Raw genomic sequence first — 17,688 nt, 5'->3', positions numbered from 1 at the left:
GAAGAGACGAGCGAGGGAGGTGAGAGAGGACACTCAACAGCTAGCTAGGAGGGAGCGGGGCTGTAAAGAGCGTTAACCAGGTGAGCCGGTTAGGAGGGAGAGGGCCAGGCCTCGACAGGCTAGGGGTGATGCAGAGTCTGAGGAGGAGGCAGAGTACAACCACCAGGAGGATGAGGGTGACATCCCAATTCACAGTGTCGCTTCACCTACGGGACCGACTCCTCCACCTCCTCCCCCTCCCCTTGGGCAAGGAGCGTGGCATTCATCCGGTTCCCGTGGGCAGCAGATATATGTGTCAAATGAATATGTGTCAAACGAATATCGATGAGTATCGTATCCAAAATATATCCAACACATAAACACAATAAATAAAAGAGTGTCCATGTTTCATAGCCCCAAACCTATTATACTTGAGTTTTCTTAGCCTCACAAAGAAGTTAAGAATGAGATTGCAAACATAAAATGATAAATGAATGGTCCACCTCTTGAAATCTTCATCATCAAGTCCCATAATCTTGAACTCACTTTTTGTATTATGAAACAACAAAGTCATTCAATGCATAAAATAAATAGATTGAAGCATTCTAATCTATTCCCCTTCCAAAAATAGAAAAAAAAAAGAGTGAATACACTACATGGAAAAAAAGCCCTAAACTTCAAAATGTTTCGGTTAGACTCTTTTATAAATACTCTCCAAATCAATCTTAAAAGAGAAAACTATTTTTTAAGATTTAGCCTATTTTATAAAAATGTAAGACTTCTTGGATAACAATTATATGAGGCCTGCTACACATACAAGTCTTTTTGGCTTACAAGTCTTACAAGTCCAATAAAACACACGCATTACACTTAATTAACGCATTACACACTTCCACATTCAAGAGTAAATAAAACGCACGTTATTCAACAACTTCCTGTTTCCAAAGCGCGCTACTCACCATGCATTATGAACGACTCTTCTTCTTCTTCCTCCATGAAAACAATTTTCTTGCCAAATTTGAAGATAATGGAACTTCAGAAATACACCCAAACGATTACAGAAATACACCCCAACGATTACATAAATACACCCAAAGAATTACAGAAATACACCCAAATGGTTACAGAAATTCACCCAAACGATTATAGAAATACACCCAAAGGATTACAGAAATACACCCAAAGAATTACAAAAATACACCCAAAAGATTTAAGAAATACACCCAAAATTCGTTGAAGTACACCTTATGCATATTTCAGAACTCTTTTTCTTTCTCCTCCTCATCTTCTACTGCTTCTTCTTCTTCAAAAATAATTTCAGAGCTTGATGTCAAAAAACAATGGAAATCGAGAATAACGAAGAAAGAAAACAGAGAGAAAAGCACGTAAATGAAGAAGAAGAATAGAAAGAGGAAGAAGAACGTGCAACAAGAAGAAGAAGAAGGAGAAAGAGAAGGCAAGAAACGAAAGAAAAGAAGAAGAAGAAGAAGAGGAAGAGGAAGAAGAACGTGCAAGAAGAAGAAGAAGAAGAAGAAGAAGAAGAAGAAGAAGAAGAAGAAGAAGAAGGAGGAGAAAGAGAAGGCAAGAAACGAAAGAAAAGAAGAAGAAGAAGAAGAAGAGGAAGAGGAAAAAGAAGAAGAACGTACCTTGCATCGCATTTTGGGGGTTTATTCGTTAATTAACTTGTAAAGCATACAAGCCCTAATGACTTGTATGCAGAGTTTTTCTGCAATTATATTATTTAAAGAGTCTCATTTCAGAATAAAATCACCCATTATATCTTTTAAATATACTCTTAAATACTACTACCAACAATACTTCATATGTTAATTATTTTTTAAGAAAAAGATAAATAAATTTTAAATTTTTTAACTGAAAGATAAATAAATGACTGATTAATAAAAAATTATAGTTATTAAAATCGAATCGAATTGACTGATTTGATTAAAAATTGACAAATAATATCTTAAATTAGTTCAGTCTACACATTTTGATCGTTTAAGGAAGAAAATCGATAAAAACCAAACAAAATCGGTAAAAATTAGATAAAATTACAAATCAACAATCAACAAAAAAAAAACTTCTCCTTAAGTTCGAACTTGGGTCTTCTTGTATTTGCAGCAGCTTGGCCTTATTACATTTGTCTTTTTTTTTAAATATATAACATATACAAATTAAATTATATTTTTAAAATTTATATTTGTTAATTATAATTTAAATGGTTCAACTAGTTAATCATTGATTGAACAAGTGAACTAATAATTTGATCAGTTTAATTACAGTTCGGTTTTGATAATTATGTTAAAAATACAAAAATATTTTCTATATTTTAAAATATAAGACATCTAAATCCTTTTGAAAGACCTATTTATTTTTGTATATTTTGGACAAAAAAATTTAGATATCACTTTTTAAATGCAAGACATCAAATTATTTAAGTCTTTCGATTTTTTAAAAGATTTATTTGTCTTTGTATATTTTAAATAAAAAACTTAGATTTCTCACATTTTTTAAAATAAGGAATTTTTTTCTATTTTTATATTTATTTATTTTTTAGTTAAAAAATCACAGATGTATTTATCTTATGAGAAAGTATGAAGAGACCATGAGTTTAGTGTAAAATGTGTACAATAGGGATAAAATTGAAATTATAATCAGTTAATAATAATTTAATAATCCCTAATCATTTCGAATTTTAAATTTTAGAAACATAAGAATTTGGTTATGGGGAAGTTACGCAATTCTCCATTTTACGTGTGCGAAGAACCTGCTACAGTTTCTTCCTTTTCGGCAGTCTCTTCCACTCTCTCCGAAACTGATGCCGCGAAGATCACCACTGTCCAAATGTAATAGAGGCTTCACAAAAAGGAACTAAGAAAAACTTACTCGCCATATGACCTCAATGCGAGTGACAACCCAGGAAATGTAATCACGCAAGTGCAGCTGCGTGGAGAAAATTATGAGGAATGGGCCAGAGCTGTGAAAATATCACTTCGGGCTCGAAGAAAATGGGGATTCCTCGATGAAACTCTCACAGAACCAGAACAAGGTGCATCTGATCTTGAGGATTGGTGGACAGTCCAATCCATGATTGTATCATGGATCTTGAACACGATCGAACCAAGCCTACGATCAACCGTTCCGTATGTTCGGAATGCACGGACACTGTGGGAAGATATCAAAGAGCGGTTTTTCGCTGTGAATGGACCACAAATACAACAATTGAAGTCAGATTTGATGAGATGCAAGCAGAAAGGAATGGCCATGACGACATATTATGGGAAATTGAAAGTATTGTGGGATGAATTAGCACAGTGCGAGCAAATTTCCAAATGCACGTGTGGTGGATGTAAGTGCGGGATTGGATCTCAACTTGAGAAGTGAAGGGAAGAAGATAGGGTCCACCAATTTCTGATGGGCCTAGATGATGCGAGTTATGAAACAGTGCGGTCAAATATCCTGTCAACAGATCCTTTGCCATCACTGAATCGTGTGTACGCAATGCTAGTCCAAGAGGAGAGAGTGAAGACGATGGCTAAGGCATCAGAAGAGAGAGGGTTGGTTGTGGGACTCGCGATGTAGGCAAGGAATAGGACGAAAGGACGAGGAGATCCTAGTCAAAAACCAACAATATGCTCTAATTGTGTCAAAGTGGGCATGATGTTAAAAGATACTTTCAGATTGTAGGGTAACCAGAATGGTGGGACGATCGGCCAAGGAATGAAGGAAGAGACGGTGGCAAAGATTACAGATGACAAGCCACATGTGCTCGAGGAATTCCAGCACGTGCACATGTAGCAGTTAGCACACACCGATGGAAGTGGTAGTCATGCTATCAACACGGAAGACATGAGACGTGAGATGTCAGGATTGACCAATGAGCAATGAAAAGTATTGGTAGATATGATCAACAAGCAAAAATCAAATGACTCTGAGAAAATGACTGGTAAGAGAATTTTTTATTTATGGATCATTGATAGTGGAGCTTCCAACCACATGACGGAAATCCTGAAAAAATTTGTGTGAAAAGAAAACTATACACGGGTGTCCAGTCGGTTTACCGGATGGAGAGCAGGTGATAGCGTGCAAGCAAGGAACAGTGATACTTGAAAGAGGACTTGAATTGAAAAATGTTCTCTATGTACCTCAATTAAAATAAAACTTACTCTCAGTTATTCAATTAACAGATGAAGAACACTGTCTAGTACAATTCACTGATAAATTTTGTGTCATATAGGACCGCACTTCGAGGACGCTGATTGGAGCGGGTGAGCAGAAAGATGGGCTCTATTGGTATCATGGGGCACACAAGATTCAAGCTTGTCATGCTAGAACAGAGAATCAACTAGCGCTTTGGCATAAGAGACTAGGGCATCTATCATTTAAAATTGTGCAAATGCTCTGCAATGCAAGTGAGAAATATACAACCAATGAGATTTGTAAAATTTGTGAAATCCAAACAAACAAGAGATAAGTTTCCTTTAAGCGCCTATCAAGCTTCCAATATTTTTTATTTAATCCATTGTGACTTTGTGGGGACCCTATAGAACTCATTCCTCGTGTGGGGCTTCATATTTCTTAACTATTATGGATGATTGTTCACGAGCAGTTTGGATATATTTGTTAAAAGAAAAGGCTGAGGTATCAACCACATTGAAAAAAATTTTCACTTTGCTTGAACGCAATATAACAAGTATGTTAAAATGGTGCGATCTGATAATGGAACGGAATTCATGTGTTTAAAACAATACTTCCTACAACAAGCCATTGTTCACCAATCATCATGTGTTAATACACTGCAACAAAATGGACGAGTGGAGTGCAAACATCGACATATTCTCAATGTTGCTATATCATTACGTTTTCAAGATAATCTTCCTATTCAGTTTTGGGGAGAATGTGTCTTAACTGCTGGCTATTTAATTAATCGTACGCCATCCTCAATACTGAAGGGCAAGACTCCATATGAGGTTTTTCATGGAACAATTCCAAGTTATGAGCACTTGCAGGTTTTTGGCTCTTTGTGTTATGCTCAAAATTATAATAGACGAAGGGACAAATTTGCCAGCCGTAGCAAAAAATGTGTGTTTGTCAGGTATCCTTTTGGACAAAAAGGATGAAAACTATTTGACTTGGAAAAAGAAGTTTTCTTTGTCTCTCATGACGTCCATTTTTTGAAGATATGTTCCCTTTTAAAGCGGATCAGGCTTTAGAACCAAGGATTGAAGATATTGGATCTCCTGTGACGGAAACAATTGTTGAAGAAGACACACACAATGGGACAAGTTCAGCACCCACACTTGGGCCTAGTACTTTACACTTAAATGACTGTGCTGACGATGCATCGGAACCAAGTGCATCAGAAAAAATACCTACTTCTGATTTACCACTAGTCACTTTGGACGTTCCACTTGGTGGGGGTCACCACATGAAGACACCCTTAGTCAGGTTGCACGATTTTGTCTCTGCTGCCACAATACCAATAAGTCCTACCGACCAACCTCCTTCTCCATCAAAATCCTCAGGTGTGTCCTATCTTATATAAAATTTTGTGAATTATAATTCTTTTTTCTAAATAACACCACAGTTTTCTTGCCTCTCTCCAGATAGAACAGGAGCCTCTATTTTTCTCTCAAGCAGTTAGAGATGAGCGTTGACGCAAAGCGATGTCCCAAGAAATTCGTGCGCTTCAACTCAATGACACTTGGAAGCTCACAACCCTTCCCCCAGGAAAAAAAGCACATGGCTGTAAGTGTGTTTACAAAATTAAATACAATTCTGATAGGACAATAGAGAGGTTCAAAGCAAGACTGATAATTTTGAAAAATAATAAAGTGAAAGGCTTGGATTACAATGAAACGTTTTTCCCAATGGTAAAGATGGTAACAATTTGCACAACACTCGCAGTGGCAGCAGCCCAAGATTGAGAACTTTACCAGATGGATGTCCATAATGCATTTCTTCATGGAAAATTTGATGAGGATGTTTACATGAAGCTTCCCCCTGGTTTTCACGTGCCTCAACAAGGACTGGTCTGTAAACTTCAGAAGTCTCTCTATGGACTGCAGTAGGCCCCACGTTGCTGGTTTGCAAAATTTTCGTCTGCCCTCCTTCGATATGGTTTTAAGCAATCCCAAAGGATCATTCCTTGTTTAGCCTTCGCCATAATAGCGTGCAATTGGTAGCTTCAGTATATGTTGATGACCTTGTAATTGTAGAAAATAATGGTGCTGCAATTCAACATTTTAAAGAGTATTTACACACATATTTTTACATGAAAGATTTAGGCCGACTGAAATACTTCTTGGGAGTTGAGGTTGTCAGATCTCCGACTAGAATCTTTTTGTGCCAAAGAAAATATGCTTTGGACATAATCACTGTTTGATTCAACCCGTGCATTTTCAGCAGCCACATCTGGGTGCAAGTTATCTCCTTCATTAACTTGCTCCGGATTATCATTTTCCACCTGTAGACCCTATTCACCCTCATAACCACCAACTGATTCCTATGATTTTTCTCTTTTTGGCCTCCAACATCACTATACCTACTTTAGGAAATTCTTCAGCATCGTCAACCTTATGCACCACAAACATCTCAACATGACTCCTCAGCTCCGCTATTCTACACATCTCAAGTGAATATTTGTCACCCGCAAATAACTTCAGATCATTCTCTAACCATTCAATACTTGGATCCTTATACCACAAAGCTGAAATGTTTTCCTTCGTGTACCTAAACTGTCTCACCTCTACATATGCCTCAAATACGGACCAGCAATCACTCTCAATATTTTCGACCAATGTCTTTTATCCCCCTATACACTGCAATGTTCCATTGTCATATCCAAATCGACACACTCAGATTAAAGCTTCCCATCCCCTAAAACGAAAAAACAAAAAACTTTAAATCAAACCCCACCAGTTTTTGGAAACTAACGAAATCCATTACACATTATTAAGTTCAAGCTCCACAAAACCAAAACCAATGGTGAATATATACTTGATTCGAGATGAGAACAGCGAAACGACCTCCTTCCACACTCTTGCCAACGCAGTTCAAATGCAGTAACGCTACTCCTCAGGTGATGATGAACCTCTGTTAGGGCATTATTGAAGGTGAAAGATCAGTTTTTAAGTGTGTAATGTAAATGAGACACTGAAGCCTTTTCACGGGAATGAAAACAAAGCGTTAAAAGCGTTAAGGGCTTCAGGGGCAAAGGTGTCCGAAAAAATTGTCTAATGGATGGGGAGGATGATTTTAAAGCGTTTTTGAGCGTTGAGGATGATTTTAATAACAAAAAAGGTAGGTGACGAATTTGATTTTCGCCCCAGACCTTAGGAACAAAAAAAATACTTAACCTACATGGATGGTTGTTTGATGGTCGATGATGAAGCTTTTAACGCGGGAGAGCTGGGATAATTGATGATGATGGGGTAGCAGACGGTTGGGAGAGAATGTATCTGAGTAAATTTTATTGGTAAATTAAGGTTGAGATGATTAATTTTTTAAAATAACTGTTTGGATTATTTTTTTAGTATTGGACTAAATTTAAAATCTATTGTACACATTATTCCTCGTTGTCTTCCTAACGAAATTCTTATCTTATTATATTATGTGCAGGGGTAGTGGGTACCTGATTACCCGTTTGAATCCGAACCGAACCAATTAAATTAGTTCTGAAACCAATGGGTAATCGGGTTCAATCCGAACCAAACCGATGACTTTTATTAGTAATTGGTTCGGGTATCGATTTTGGGGGTGCGGAACCCGAACCAATCTGCGAACCCGATCATATATTAATTAAAGAAAAAAATAAAAAATATATATGACTTTTTCATTAGACAATGATTATTCATTATTAATATGTTTGGATTTTAATGAGTTCAGTTTTTAATGCATTTGGTATTTAACATGTTTGAATTATTTCTATTGATGTTACATGTTTATTGTACTTGTTGAATTTTTAAGATAAAAATTTGATTTTTTTTATGAATTTCGAAGTCATCGGGTATCCAATTACCCGAACCGAACCAATCAATTCTTAATCGATTTTGTTTTGTTTAGGTACATGTACAAAAAAATACAAATTCGAACCAAACCAAACTAATTACATTTTGATCGATTCGATTCTAATTTTACCATAAATCCAAATCAAATCGATCCGTGCTCACCCTACGCTACACCATAATATTTGCGTTGACTCACTAGTCACTAGACGAAGTTACCACTTTTACCAACAACTTCGTTGGGATCCCTTTATTTTAGCGCCAACTTCTTTTTATTTTTCACTTTTTTTTTTTTTGGTGACTTTTTATTTTTCACTTTAAACGGAGGAAAAAACATAGGAATCTTTTTCAACAAAATAATAATAATTCTCCCTCTTCCTCCACAATACAATAACACAATGAAAAATTACAAAAGGAATCCCTCGTTTTCAACCCAAGATACTAACGCCAATCAAAATCTGCCACGTAACCCAAACAAGACTGCATCGCAGAAACGCCACGTGTCATGTCTAGCTACCTCCGGTGGTGGCAGCCGCACCCGATAAACCCTCACGTGAGGGAAATACCCCGCTCGTGCTTCGGCCCTGCAAAACTATTTTTAATCACTCCTAAATCCAACGGCCGAGATCAAAAGTTGGACAACCCTTCTATGAATTAAGACCGTTCCTTTCATTTCCGCATCTTGAACCGTGCGATGGAACAAACGCGAAGATCTAACCATTGAAAATTTACAAACAAAAATTGAATTTTCAAAAGCTTCGGAGAGAGAGGGAGTGTGTGTTCTTCTCTTCTCTCAGCTCCTCCTCCTCCTCCTTCTTCTTCTTCCTCGAAGCCCTTCCCTCTGAAAATCGCAATTTTTTTTCCTCTTCCATTTCTCTCTTTCAAGGCTTTGTTTTTCTCTCTCAAGAACTTTCTGGTGCGGCGTGTTTGGATCGAGGTTCCGTCGAATTGTTTGCAGTTTATCGGGGGACTTCTGTTTGGAGCTGCGGAATCTCTGGTGTGAGAGTTTTTTAGTTTAGGGTTTTTTTGTTCTTTCAGTTTCTGAGGTAATAATCGGAATCGGTGGGTGAAGTTTTCATCTTTTGGCGTTTTTAGATTTTCGGGTAAGAGGAAAGGGAGGAATTTGGGACTTGGGGTGTGAGAAAAATTTGATTTTCTTCCTTACATCTTTTTGCTTTTCTTGGGTTCTGAGTGTGATGGGGGAAGGTGAAGGAGGAGGGGTTGATGGCGGTTCAAAGACTGCAACGTCATCGGTGGATGCTGCTGTAACGACGCCGGTGGAGGCTCCTACGGGGAAGAAACTCGCCCGACAGCTCGATTTTACGGCCTTGCCGGAGAAAAAATCGCAACAACAATTGCAACAACGATTGCATTCTCAGGTTCAGGTGCAGCAGCAGAAGCAGATTGTGGCTCCGGTGATAGCGGCGCAGCCGCAGATTATGGCACAGCCGTCGGTGGTTGTAAAGCCGGTTCCTTCGCCGCAGGCACCTGCAGTGAAAGTGGGGTGAGTTCTTGTTATTACTGTGATTAAAGCTGTTTGAGCTAATTCAGTGCTGTTTCTGATGTCTGAAGGTTTTTTACTGTAGAACTTGGATTGTGTGTTTTCTTACAAGGTTTGAATTTGTGTTAAGAAAGTGGTATTTTTTAATTATAGGATTGGATGTTGGGTTTCACTCTCTTTGTATTTTTGAGTTGCATTTGTTTTAACTGAGCTAACTAATTTGTGTGGCTGTATCAGGGTGGGATCGTGGCTTTGTGAGGAAGATTTTGATTTTTCTGTTTGGGGTACCAATGCATGTGCAATGTTTTGGTTTGCACTTTGCAATTTCCTCATGCACATCTCTTAGCTTTGATGTGTTTCTTTCTTAGTTCCACTCTGCTTAACGAGTTGTTTATTGACTTATATTGGTCTGTTTCTGTGTGAAACGAAATGGTGGTGGTAGTTGAATATTACTTTAAGTAGCTTGTTAGTAACTTCAAAATTATAATTTTCTTGCGACGGTGATTTCCGAATTATGAAGTGTATGCTTGTTTAAGATACTTCTCATTCTCAATGCAAACAGCTGCAGAGCTGAGGGAAAAGTAGCTCGCTTTTGATAAAAGTGCCAAAGTGCATTGAATTCATGTTTTTATGTCTGCATTACGAACCAAGCAAGCTTGAAGTTGTATATAGTAATTTTTATTTTTGTTTAGCCTTTTAATAGTGGGGTTACGATTATGAGATATCAGCGACATGATTTTATTAAACTTTCCGGTCTCGTGGCTGTGTTAGTACTTTTGAACACCGAAATCCCGGTCATTTAATGCGGTTTGTTTCCCTCTTGACTGGGAGCAACGGTTATGGTAACCGGGGATGGTGCATCCGTGCATGTTTTTCTTTACTTTAAGGTTTACCTGATGTCTTTTCAAGGCGAATATTTTATTAGAATTTTTTGACTATTTAATAATATACTTCTATTGCTAATATTTTCCCTAATTTTTACACCAAGTTTTCTATGTTTTTGTGTCTTACAGTAGTATTTCTCATACAATCTGATTGATCTTCATTCAGTGTAATTTCATAAGTTACTTGTTGAAAATTGAAGCATGTATTTCTCAATTATGGTAAAATGGTAGGTCGTTTGGTATTATGGTTTCTGATTGAACTGATGTATATGTGAATAATAAATACAAAGATATGCACTTTGACTACATTGCATGCAAATGGCCTTAGGAAAAGCTCAAGCTACATGTTTTGGTCTCGTATTAATTTATCTTTTCTTTTCTTTTCTTTTCAGGAAACCAGAATCTCCAAAATCAAGATCAAGACCTAACTTTGATATAAAGGAAGCTACTCCAAAGAAGCAAAAGCAGTGCAATTGTAAACACTCTAAATGTTTAAAGCTGTAAGCAAAACTCTCCCTCCCTCTCTCTCTCTCTCTCTCTCCCCCTCTCTCTCTCTGTGGATGGTCCTATGAAAGCTTTTTCTGTAGACGTATGCATGTTTGGATACTTGTTTTTTTCACTTTTATGTTGCAACTACGAAATACAAAATTGTTCTTAAGAGCTCATATTAATTTTGTATATGTTGCTATTTTTAGCTCACTAATTGTCAGAAATTGGTTTTCTTTTTTCTTACATACTAATGCAAAAGAGATATTAATGACCGGGTTATCATTTTTCGTACTCTTTATTTTGTTTGATTTCATTCTTGTGCTCAGAGTTAATGCCCAGGCATTACTAATTTTATTCTAGAACTTTGATTTTTATTGTTACCTTCCATTCTTTTCTTGGATTTTCATCAGTTTCCTTGATTGATAGATGAGCATAACAATTAAATGCATAATTCTGGATAATATTATGTGTATTTCCTTGTTCTATTTCCATGATTACTCCCCTGGCTATATCATATGTATTTATTATGCATGGGGTAGTTTTAATATGAAATTGCTGGTTCCATGGTCAAAGGCTCAATTTATCTGAATTTTGGTTGTCCAGCAATATACTTTCCTTTCCAGAATATCAAAATATCTATTGTTTAAGTCATATTTCCCTTTATTGGAGCTCATTGTACAATTGCACCATATTGGCTGCAATACAATGTTAAATGGAGCTAACTTTTTTCAATATTTTGAGCAGATATTGCGAATGTTTTGCATCGGGAATATATTGCGACGGTTGCAATTGTGTAAATTGTTTCAACAATGTTGAAAATGAGGCTGCTAGACGAGAAGCTGTTGAAGCTACTTTAGAGCGCAATCCAAATGCATTTAGGCCGAAAATTGCAAGCAGCCCCCATGGAACCCGTGATAGCAGGGTATGTAGGTCTAATTTTTTTGTCAAGTATTGTGTAATCTGATGTTTTTTGTGGTAGATATAGTGGTTTTATTAATTAAAATGTTTTTTGGTTGGACGCATATTGCAACTTTATGCTGATGCATGACATTGTCGTTTATATCTCTGTTGCTGACGCAAGATATTGTCATTGTTATCTTTATGTTTTTCATTCTTTTTGGCTTTATGGCTGTATGTTTTCTATATTCTGATTGGAGATCACTTTTCATCATGTGACGCTCTTTTCCGAGACAAAATCTAAGCTATTGCGTCATCCATAATCTTGGAGTCAAACCATTTTCTTAATACAGAATTAGACAAGCGTGTTTAAATATTTTTACCGTCTCCGTTGGTTGCCTTCTTCCCCTTCTCTTTCATTGTGTTGACTTAATTTTCTCCAAAACTTAACTTTAATTGGTTATTCCTTTTCTAGGCACGGTTAAATAATTTACTTATTTTTTACATCCTTAATTATTTAGAAACTCTTAAAGTCAATATAGAATGCTAAATTGAATCATAGCGACTCTTTTTCAATCGATGCCGATACAATAATGTGTCTTTGCAAGAAGATTGACTTTTCATGGTATATGTAACGACAGGAGTTTCTTCGTAGTAAATTACTTGCAAGTTTCTTTTTTATGTTCTATATAAATGACGAATAAAGGTGTTTTAAACTCTGTATATTCCTTGTACAAGAAAAATATGTTGGATAAATTTTTATTGTATACTTAAAAATCCTTGGTTTCTCTATTGTTGAGTGTTTAAATTTGAAAACAAATGTAGGAGGAAGCTGGTGAAGTTTTAATATTAGGAAAGCATAACAAGGGTTGCCACTGTAAGAAATCAGGGTGTCTCAAGAAGTACTGTGAGTGTTTCCAAGCCAACATCCTTTGTTCTGAAAATTGTAAATGCATGGACTGCAAGAATTTTGAGGGAAGCGAAGAGAGACAGGCCTTGTTTCATGGAGATCAAAATAACATGACATATATTCAGCAGGCAGCAAATGCTGCAATAACTGGAGCAATTGGTACATCTGGTTATTCATCACCTCCGGTATCCAAGAAAAGAAAAGGCCAGGAAATCTTCGTTGGGCAAACAGCCAAGGAACCATCTGTTAGCAAGTTGGGACAACAGGTAAAACTTGCTCATAACCTAACACGTGCACATACTGAAGCTGAGTTTACATTATTTAATGTTTTCATTTGGCACAGCTGTTTTTTGTCGCACAATTGTTTTCCCAATGCTAGTTAAATTAGTATATTCATAACCAAGTTCGATTTAGTTTATTGTGTGAAATTTCTAATTTAGAATTCGAATGAGAAGAATCAAACTAAGTGAGGTTGAAACTTTTGGTTCAATACCCTGATAACTTGACAACTCCTCCAAAAGCTCAACCATATACAAGTTATTCGCATTGCCTAGCCGCTGTTTATAGTGAATTTACTCATTGGTATCTGTTTTATTGCTGGACTTATATACACTATCATCATGGAATGCTTTTTTATTGTTCACCAGGTAAACCATGTCCGAAGTCCAGCTCCATCCCCATCCTTGCCCTCCCTTCCGGGCACTCGTGTTGGAACTGCAACACTTGGTCCTTCAAAATTTTCATACAGGTAAACTTGGTCATATATATGAAATGAAGATAAATTTATCACATTTTAGTTACTGACATTATTATTCTTGAAGGTCTCTTTTAGCAGACATCATACAACCACAGCACTTGAAAGAGCTTTGCTCAGTTTTGGTGCTGCTATCTGGACAAGCTGCAAAGACACTTACAGGTATTTGACTATCTAAATCACTAATCACCAATTATATGCTATTGGTATGTCATGTGAAGGTCTTCTATTTTATTCTTCCATGTATGAATTTAGCGGTATTAAGTAGTCATCATAGTTTTTTTTATTGTGGATGGCGGCTCCTGGTGGTGAGTTAAAAATCCACCATAAAACTATGGCGGATGGCGTTGCGGGAAATGACGGACTACCGAAAAAATACATATATATGCACAAAAAATGCAGAAAAACTGCAAATGTAATAAATTATAAAATCTAATCAATTTAAGCAATTTTCTCCTCGTAAGGCATCCAATTAATTCTGCAAATGCAGTAGCAAATTCAACAAAATAAACATAACATTAAGTCATAACACACCATAAAACATAAGACAGAGAACTTAAAAACTAAAAATTCACAAGAAAAACCAAAGCCATTGCCTTATCGTGTTCTTAAACTAACAAATGACAAAATAAACTATCTAAATTCTAGTTCTCATCAACTTCATCCAAATCAACACAATTATTATGAACTGAACCTATGTAAATTGGGGGGGGGGGGGGGGGAAGGAAAAGAGAGGTTTATAATTTATAACATTGAACCTATGTAAATAAAAGGGGAAACTGGGGAAAGAAAAGAAGGGTAGGAACACTAAGTTACGAACCAGAGAGAGGGAACCCGTGGCTTGCAGCGGTGGCGAGAAGCGACAGCAACGAGTGGCGGCGAGTAGCGAGTCAATAACGGCTTCCAGCGGCAGCGAGCAGCGGCTTGGCCAGAACGCAGAGAGAACGGCAGAGAGGGAAGACGGAGAAGGAGGAACTGGAGCCAGAAGGTGCTGCCTCTTCTGGCTAGGTGCAGCCCAGAGCAGTGAGGGAGAGATAGAAGAGTTTTTGGACCGTCAGAGAGGAAGAGGCAGTTTCTGAAGAAAGGAGGCTGAGGAAGGTGAGTTGTAGCATTTAGGGTATCCTAAATTACCAAAATATCCCTCTAATTTTGTTGAAATTCCAAAAAGAAAAACCCCGCAATTTCCGCCATTTCGTCCTCCACGAAAAACTCACTGCGTTATCATGTATGGCAGCAAGGAAGAAATCTACCATGCCATAGCGTCATGGCGCCGCCATAACCACTTTTTCAAAACACTGGTAGTCATTTAGAAAGCCTTTTTATCGGTTCCCCTCATTTTCCTAATGAGTAGTTCCATTTAATGAGTGCACAATATGAATAGGCTTAATGTTTGTGTTTTTCTTTCTGAGGATCTTCCAAATTTATCTATATATCAATCTAAACCAACTAAACCTTTAAGGTTAAGATTATTTTTTAGCCCGTCACCCCCTACCCGTCCCCAATGGCATTGGCAATAGCAACATACTTATCAAAGAAAGTTTATTTCTTGCTGTTTAAATGATTATTTCAACAAAAAAATTCCAATACCGTGATAATAATATAAATAACGGTTCCCTGACCAGATTTCTTACTATCTGTTGGTGTTTATGTATTTGGCTAATCCTTGATTCCCTTTAGTTACTAGATTAGTCTATATTTGTGCATTATGCACATGTATAACTGTTGAATTTGGGGGGCAAAATAAATTCCTTTGGTCAACCCAAATATTGCAGGTCCCTAATATGCTCTTGAGAATGTTATGTAGTCATATACACAAGCTTCTATTTTATGTTTTCTTAATGTTTTTTAGCTACATGCCAAGTGAAATCACCCTTTTAAATATATGCTGATAAACTTTCTCTTGCCAATCTTAATTATCAATAACGTTCAGACCAGAAAAATTTAATGGAAAAGCATACAGAAGATCAGACAGAAACTTCACTTGCTTCTTCAAATCAGTCACAATTACCAAATCAAAAGGAAGGTGATGTTGAGAAAGCTATGGCTGATGATTGTTCGAGCGCAAACCAAGCAGATAAAATCAGCCCGGACAATTCAAGTTCAGATGGTGCTGACATCCCGAAAGGGAGGCCAATGTCTCCTGGGACTTTAGCTTTGATGTGTGACGAGCAAGATACGTTCATGACAGCTGCCTCTCCAGTTGGCACAATGGCTCATGGCTGCAACACATCCTCGGAATTTCCTTACGGACAAGGAATGACAGAGGTCTACGCCGAGCAAGAAAGGATTGTCTTAACAAAGTTTAGAGATTTCCTCAACAGAGTTATCACCATGGGAGAAATAAATGGCAAGTTACTATTTTGTCCTCATTTTCAGTTATAACTTACTTTCTAAAACATTCATATGATCCTTTCATATCATTTGAAGTATCTTCAATTAGTGTATTTTGCCTTTGTTACTATGCCCATCAAGAGTTCTGCATAAACATCAAAATGTAGTATGCTATTAGAAAAGCATGAATTTTGCATGACCTAAACTCTCTTTTTCCAATTTCAGAAACAAAGTGTTCGTCGTTAGCTAGAAGTGAATTGGAGAGCCAGAAGGATCCAATCAATAACGGCACTGGAAATATGACTACCGAGAGTTTGCATCAGCAGGGTGCCACTAGCAATGGTGTTGCCAAATCGATTGTTCCACCTACGGCCGCAGCAGCTTCGGCTTCACCAGTCCCCGGTCATAATAATGTTCCTGAAAATGGAGAAAATAAGATGAAGACTGAAAAATAGCTATGAAAGTGATCTATCTATCTAACCAAGGATGTGCAAATATACCATTGAAAAGAAAATTGAGAAGATTTTCTTACACTGTATGCTAGGGTTAGAACTTTCTGTAGTTCTATGTAATGTAAAAACATTGCTTTGAAGTGGCTTGTTAAAGGGTACAAGCCTCAACATTAGTCCACCCAAGTAGGATCAATTTTCTTCTAATTTGGTCATTATTCATACATAATTTAAATTAATTTTTCAGCTTCAACATTGCTTGATTGCGAAGCTTGTAAATTGCAGAGTTGTAACTTCATAAAAATGTCATTTAGATTTTTCATTCAATGAATTTTATAGCTTGTAATTTAGAATATATTCATTTTCTTTTTCCATTATATTTTTGCAATTTTATATACAACAATAAACATATAGATAGATAATGATATGATGATGCCATACAGCTTGCCCTATTTTTGTCTCTGAAATTTTTAAAGGCATATTTGTCATTTTCATCTTTTAATAATAGTTCTGTCAATGCAGTATTTCTAATAATTTATGTTTTTATATCATTAAAAAAAAAATTGGTATTATATCTTTAAATTAGTGCATCCTCAAAAGTCAAAAGGATAGAAATATGCAGCATAACTCCATATTCTTTTATTGCCAATAATCCTTCAAGTTTATCCTCTCTCCCTCTGTTCATCCATACCATATTACGTGATCAACATGCACATATATTTTGTGGAGTTTTCTTGTTCGCAGTGTTGAATTTAGATACGACATTTATTTGATATTTATCTGATACATATATTTTTTTGTGTTAGAATTACGTTTTAATAACAAAATAGAAAGATATTTCGGCATGTTAGAACATATATCAAAATAAGATTATATGTGGACATGTTCAGTTTTATTATTAATTTATATTTTTAAAATAAATTATGATCTGTTTAAAAAATTCTGTGAATTTTATATATAAGGACTATGGTATATGTATCTTCATATCTAATTAAAAAAATTAAAATTAACGTGTCTATAGGTCGTTTGTCATGTATCTTATGGCCAGATTAAATTTTTCAAAATTATAATATATATTTTTTAATATTTTATGCAATAAATGCTAATTATTTCTTTTATTTCGGTACACGGTACACCCTTCGTACATTATATTTCAACACTTAATTGTTTACTACTTTACTTTTCAATATTCTTTGTCGATAGCTACTGGCAAAACATTTAAAAAAAAATATTTTCGTTTTTAAAAGTTAGTTTAAGAAGAATAAATTACCAAAACGGTATTTAATTTATATTGCTAACAAAAATAACTCTAAAAAAAATATAAACTATACATAAATTTTAAAAGATTTAAAAATTCGACAAAAATAATCAAATATTATATGTAATTTTCAGAAAGAGCTTTAGTGATTTTATTTTGATTTTTTTTTTTTTTTTTTTTTTTTGCACATTTTCATCTTTAAAATTTAATAATTTTATGCCAAGTCTTTT

The 17,688-nt window shown here is 36.0% G+C and overlaps 1 protein-coding gene and 1 long non-coding RNA gene across 2 annotated transcripts; one reads left to right on the top strand and one right to left on the bottom strand.

Annotated features, from left to right (window-relative positions):
• The first annotated feature begins 8,733 nt into the window (after window positions 1-8,733).
• On the top strand, window positions 8,734-16,553 carry LOC107644392 (protein tesmin/TSO1-like CXC 5). The gene is made up of 8 exons (XM_016348233.3): window positions 8,734-9,489; window positions 10,763-10,870; window positions 11,604-11,781; window positions 12,582-12,932; window positions 13,314-13,414; window positions 13,488-13,582; window positions 15,351-15,767; window positions 15,977-16,553. Exons 1-8 carry the CDS (start codon window positions 9,182-9,184, stop codon window positions 16,204-16,206), a joined length of 1,788 nt encoding a protein of 595 aa, XP_016203719.1. The 5' UTR covers window positions 8,734-9,181; the 3' UTR covers window positions 16,207-16,553.
• Window positions 15,764-16,418, bottom strand: LOC148566182 (uncharacterized). Its single transcript, XR_015883655.1, has 3 exons — window positions 16,284-16,418; window positions 16,059-16,168; window positions 15,764-15,896 (listed from the first exon to the last, which is right to left on the bottom strand). It is a non-coding gene; the product is annotated as an uncharacterized LOC148566182 (long non-coding RNA).
• Window positions 16,554-17,688: the final 1,135 nt, after the last annotated feature.

This window comes from Arachis ipaensis, chromosome B5 (genome assembly GCF_059453495.1).
Source record: "Arachis ipaensis isolate K30076 ecotype BB chromosome B5, ASM5945349v1, whole genome shotgun sequence".
NCBI lineage: Eukaryota > Viridiplantae > Streptophyta > Magnoliopsida > Fabales > Fabaceae > Arachis > Arachis ipaensis.
The sequence above is the reverse complement of the archived record's forward strand: the minus strand, read 5'-3'. Positions and strand labels throughout refer to the sequence as shown.

Bases quoted from the DNA above. Each gene is read 5' to 3' on its own strand.
- LOC107644392 (XM_016348233.3), top strand. From the start codon at position 9,182: ATGGGGGAAGGTGAAGGAGGAGGGGTTGATGGCGGTTCAAAGACTGCA. The intron at 9,490-10,762 runs GTGAGTTCTTGT...TTTTCTTTTCAG, and splicing joins GCACCTGCAGTGAAAGTGGG to GAAACCAGAATCTCCAAAAT. The intron at 10,871-11,603 runs GTAAGCAAAACT...TATTTTGAGCAG, and splicing joins CACTCTAAATGTTTAAAGCT to ATATTGCGAATGTTTTGCAT.